Source organism: Ascaphus truei, unplaced genomic scaffold, assembly GCF_040206685.1.
Source record: "Ascaphus truei isolate aAscTru1 unplaced genomic scaffold, aAscTru1.hap1 HAP1_SCAFFOLD_1153, whole genome shotgun sequence".
Taxonomy (NCBI): Eukaryota; Metazoa; Chordata; class Amphibia; order Anura; family Ascaphidae; genus Ascaphus; species Ascaphus truei.
The window spans coordinates 55,458-60,536 of NW_027454021.1; the positions used below are offsets into that span (position 1 = coordinate 55,458).

The 5,079-nt window shown below is 38.9% G+C and overlaps 1 protein-coding gene across 1 annotated transcript; it reads right to left on the reverse strand.

Annotated features, from left to right (window-relative positions):
* Positions 1–1,054: 1,054 nt before the first annotated feature.
* LOC142475317 (uncharacterized) lies at positions 1,055–2,626 on the reverse strand. The gene is made up of 2 exons (XM_075581234.1): positions 2,478–2,626; positions 1,055–2,112 (listed from the first exon to the last, which is right to left on the reverse strand). The coding sequence occupies exons 1-2, from the start codon at positions 2,572–2,574 to the stop codon at positions 1,055–1,057; spliced, it is 1,155 nt and encodes a 384-aa protein (XP_075437349.1). The 5' UTR covers positions 2,575–2,626.
* Positions 2,627–5,079: the final 2,453 nt, after the last annotated feature.

The following is a 5,079-nucleotide window of genomic DNA, read 5'->3' on the forward strand; positions in this document are numbered from 1 at the left end:
TTTTTCCCACATACATTTCTGTGTGTATTTGAAATTCTGGTTAACTACCTGTCTGCATGAGTTTAAATACGTGTGTATCTATATATATATATAAATATATCTCTCTCATAAAAAAATATATATATATATAAAGTGTATATTGTACTATATGTATAGTGTGTGTGTGTGTGTGTATATATGTATATGTATATGTATATATATATATATATATATATATATATATATATATATATATATAATGTATCTTTTTTTTTTTTTTTTATATTGCAGGAGTACACACAACATATTGATGGCAGTAAGTAGGCCTTGTATGAAACCTATTTAAATGGTGATAAACATGAGTGAATTAAGTAATAAACATTTGTTTGCACCCAATAATGTTAGAGGCTCACACTTAGTATAGTTGTCAAACATTAGGCCTGTATTATTAAAATAGTGTGTTTTCACAAGGAAGCATGAAGTGTATGTTTTTTGTAAATACATCTATACCAGTTTAGATAGTACTATATATACACACACACACACACACAGTGTGTGTCTGTGTGTGTGTGTGTGCATATATCAATACATACTACATATATATTAGTATCAATTCAGAGATGTTCTTGAAACAAGAACACATAAATGATTAAAGGACAACATTACAATGGCCACCAAAGGTAAGTAATATTTAACACAAAATCCTGCTGTACACGTACAAGAAAGATGTTTGCAGTTAAATAGGTGCTTTTATAATTGCATGAAAATAATATGCACATGCAATGATTACATCAATTAACACACCCAAATGCAATGTTTTGCTGCAAAGTCAATGGCAGCTTCTCTAAACTTAGCAACTGGCTCCTGGTGAACCATTACTGAACAGACGATTAAAACATAAATATTTATAACACTATTCATTAATTAGGAGTGTTAACATTTCCAAAACTTCACGTGTACAAGAACATACTTGAAAGTTTGGAAACAACACAGTCTTCAGCATACATACAATAGTAATTAGATAATCTGAAATCAACAAAACAAGGCCAAAGACATATTTTCTGAATTATAACATTTATTTTTTTTGTTCCTTTTGCGAGCGAGTAACAGGCCTGCTTGTTGTCTCTTGAATTTTCCTTTTTCTTTTGCCACCAACTTTAGGCACAACAGAGCCACTTTGAGTGGCCTCTGGCACTTCACGGGCAGGGCTTGTGGCCAGTGACTGTTCACCTACGGGGCTTGTGGCCAGTGACTCACCTACAGGGCTTGTGGCCAGTGACTCACCTACAGGGCTTTTGGGCAGTGATTCACCTACAGGGCTTTTGGGCAGCGATTCACCTACAGGGCTTTTGGGCAGCGATTCACCTACAGGGCTTTTGGGCAGCGATTCACCTACAGGGCTTTTGGGCAGCGATTCACCTACAGGGCTTTTGGGCAGTGACTCACCTACAGGGCTTTTGGGTAGTGACTGTTCACGGACAGGGCTTGTGCCCACTGACACATGTGAGCAAGTTGGTAGACACTGCACAAGTGATGGTTGGTCTGTTTCATGTGTGTCTTGTTTTGTTTTTGTCGCCTCCTTTGTAGGTGTCTGCTGCTGAATTTGTACAGATGGCAGCGGTAGGATGTCATCAGGAACCTGCACAGCAATGTCTGCTACTTGACCGGTAACATTTGGGCCTGGTGAATGAATATCAGATGAATGTGGTGAAAACTGACCTGCATGAACAGATCCTGGCTGGGAGGTGTTGAATTGTGGTACATTAGTCATTCTCCAGTAATTAGCTTGTGTTTGCTGAACAACTAATGCTTCGAATGAGGTGTTGATTTTTTGCAACTGCTTAGGCACTTCAATGAAGACTCTGTGGAGATGTGCCAATTGTGAAACTGTTTCTTCCTGCAGTGCAATCATCCTTTCCAGCACTGTCATCAGGTCAGAATGGCGACGATTTTCTGCTTCCACAATTTTTCCCTCAGAAGCTACAATTGCATCATATGTGGTTTTTGCTGGACGATTTGGCGGTAAAACAGTTTCAATTGGAACCTCTTCATGGTCACTTGCTTGTATTTGTGTGTCTATGGCGGCGGCGGCGGCATCATCATCATCATCATCAAAATCCTCTTCATCATGTTCTACAAATAAATGTACACATTATTAAATGGCATGTTAATCTCTGCTGTGTTACTATGTAATTGTACTGTGTCATAAGTAACAACTAACATGTTTCCATACGTTTTATAACCTCACATTAAAAACTACCTTGACTTAAGAATAATGTTTGGACTCAGTATGAAATATGAGTGACTGAAAACTTGCTGTAAACTCACAACTCCTACATGATAGTTAACATCACTAACACAATACAAGTTGCCTTACACTTCATTTTCACTGACACTAAGTAATCCTATTTAAAGAAGATGTGCAAAACAAATAATGAACATGACAACATAACATATAGAAGAGCACATATTATATGGCCACCAACTGATACACTCACCTTCTAGGTGTGTTGAGCTGGCTGACCCAGGTGAAGACACTTGTTCAGTCTCAGGTGACACATGTCCTTCAGGGGCAACTATATATAACAATAACATAAGTTTTACATTTACATGTGTAAATATTGAACAAACAGTTATTGTATGTTCTGTATTTATGAGTACGTAACAGCATCAGTTCCTTAACCCAAAATGTGTGTGTGAAAGTGAACATAAATAGTTGTAATAACAATGTACATGCCTGTGTACTTAGAACTTTTGAGTTCCCTAACATAAAACATACTATGTTTCTGCAGTAATGCGTGAGGATAAATAGATAAAATTTGTACATAAAAATCATATGTTGTGTAGTGATATCAGTATCATAATGTACATAACTATCATGAGATGACCATTCACAATGGTTATCATGAAGGTGGTCATATTGCAAAAAGTGTTGTTTTTGGTAGAGGATATGTGTGGTACATTAATATAAGATGTGCCACACCTGAATGTGGCTGTGACTCAACAAGACAACACATGCAGTGTGTGATAATGTGTCGTTGATAGTAGTAGTTCAACTATAGATATGAGTGAACTAATGTGTGAGGTACGCTTTGATAAGTAATGAGTTGTTGGGGCATTTAGTAGCTAAAGTGAAGCTTTCAAATGAGTGTGATTAACTTCAGTTGTGCTAGTCAGGTTGTAAGAACGGTATTCCCTTCCCCAAAAAGCCTAATCAGCCACACCTTTCAATTACTTGAAACAGGTGAAAATGGTGTGAACTAAGTTGACCCTAAAATGAGGCTGTAATTAGTGTGTGTGCTGAACCCCACCCCCTCTGTTGAAGTGTATGCTGTGATGAGATATTAATTGCAGCTGCTTTAACACAATGGTAGATGAGCTAAATAGTCGTGTGCAGTTTTTAAGTTATGAAAACAATGACATAAAATATGATACGTGTGCCTCATTATGCTGTCTGTATATGAGTTAAAGCAAAAATGGACCTTTTCATAAACAACTATAGATGTGTTAGTGCAAGTGATGTTTGTAGGCCGTTGCATGCAATATATTTGATGCATGCTTAAAATAGGCAGTAATGTCATGTTTGTCGGAGTAAAATAAATAAAATACACAATAATATTCTACATATTTCTGTTCTGTACCTGTAGCTAGTAATAATTTCTCATTAACATGTGTTACACATGTGTACTACCCTGTTGTTCCCCATCTTCGCCCACCATCAATTGCTTCCACTGCAGCAATGCATTTTGGGAATTCACATGTAAATGAGCACGCAATGGCACGTGCTATATTAGTTACTGCTTTTAGTAGGACTACAACATATATGTCTATTTTGAGATATATATATATACAGAATCAGACATATACATATATAGATGCAGGTATGCTTATATTGTGAAGACAGTATAAAAAGCAGTGTAACTATGCAAAATAACTGTAAGCAACGACACGCCTAGTACAGTAATATTTCTCACCTGGTGGAAATTGTGAGGGGTAAATTCCTATATCACGGTCACCAGGTAAGCCTTCCACGACGACGGGAAGTAATTTTGCCCAAAGCAGCTCCTCCAATGGACTTAATATGAGACGTTGTGGTGTCGGCCCACCTCCAGTGCCAGTAGCATGCACGCGTTGGTGTTGTATTTTCTTTTTCAATTTGGACCTAATATCATCAAATCTCTTGTGACAATTCCGCTTGTCCCTCACATGATTCCCACACGCATTGACACCAATGACTATTGTGTCCCACATTTCTTTTCTGCTTGCTGAACTTGTCCGCCCTTGAAAAACATATAAAATATATGAGGTAAATGATTAATAATAGAAGCACCAGTTTCCTACACTGCTAGCTGTTCCAAGAGATAGCAAACATGCTGTTTTATGTGTAATATGTGAAGCACATGAGCATTCACTACTAAACCTATACATGTAAGCAAGGTTGCATTCATATTGTATGCAGTTATGGCAAATTGACCGCCTGTGTTTAGTTGTCCTTGTAAGGCATGATAAAAAGCTGTGTTTCCAGACTAATTAACATAGAAAGATATTCTGAACCCATATTTGCATATGAACAAAACTCAGATGACCTAGGATCACATGTATTTGAATAATAAATGTAAAGGTACACTTACCTAGTAAATGTCCATAGATACTGTCATAGTGCTCCAGAATCCCAGTGACAAGAGCTGTATTTTCCTGGTCATTGAAGCGAGGATTACGTGGCTTCTCCACACGTTTCTTCCGAGCAGGTTTAGGGTCAGAGCTTGGCTGGTGCTGACTGGACTCTCCTTCTTCCAATGGAAGAGCCTCCAAAAGCTGCCCACCAGCAAGCACGGCACCACCATCCACCCCATCAGCAACTGCGCCACCAGCAGCACTCACAGCACCAGCACTCCCACTCCTAGCACCAGCACTCCCACTCCTAGCACCAGCACTCCCACTCCTAGCAACAGCACTCCCACTCCCAGCAACAGCACTCCCACTCCCAGCAACAACACTCCCACTCACAGCAACAGCACTCCCACTCCCAGCAACAGCACTCCCACTCCCAGCAACAGCACTCCCACTCCCAGCACCAGCACTCCCACTCCCAGCAACACC

What these genes read in the sequence shown, in the direction of transcription:
- LOC142475317 (XM_075581234.1), bottom strand. Translation starts at nt 2,574, where the DNA reads ATGTTATTGTTATATATAGTTGCCCCTGAAGGACATGTGTCACCTGAG. An exon ending in CAGCTCAACACACCTAGAAG is followed by an intron (nt 2,113 to 2,477) that starts GTGAGTGTATCA and finishes ATTTATTTGTAG; the next exon opens with AACATGATGAAGAGGATTTT.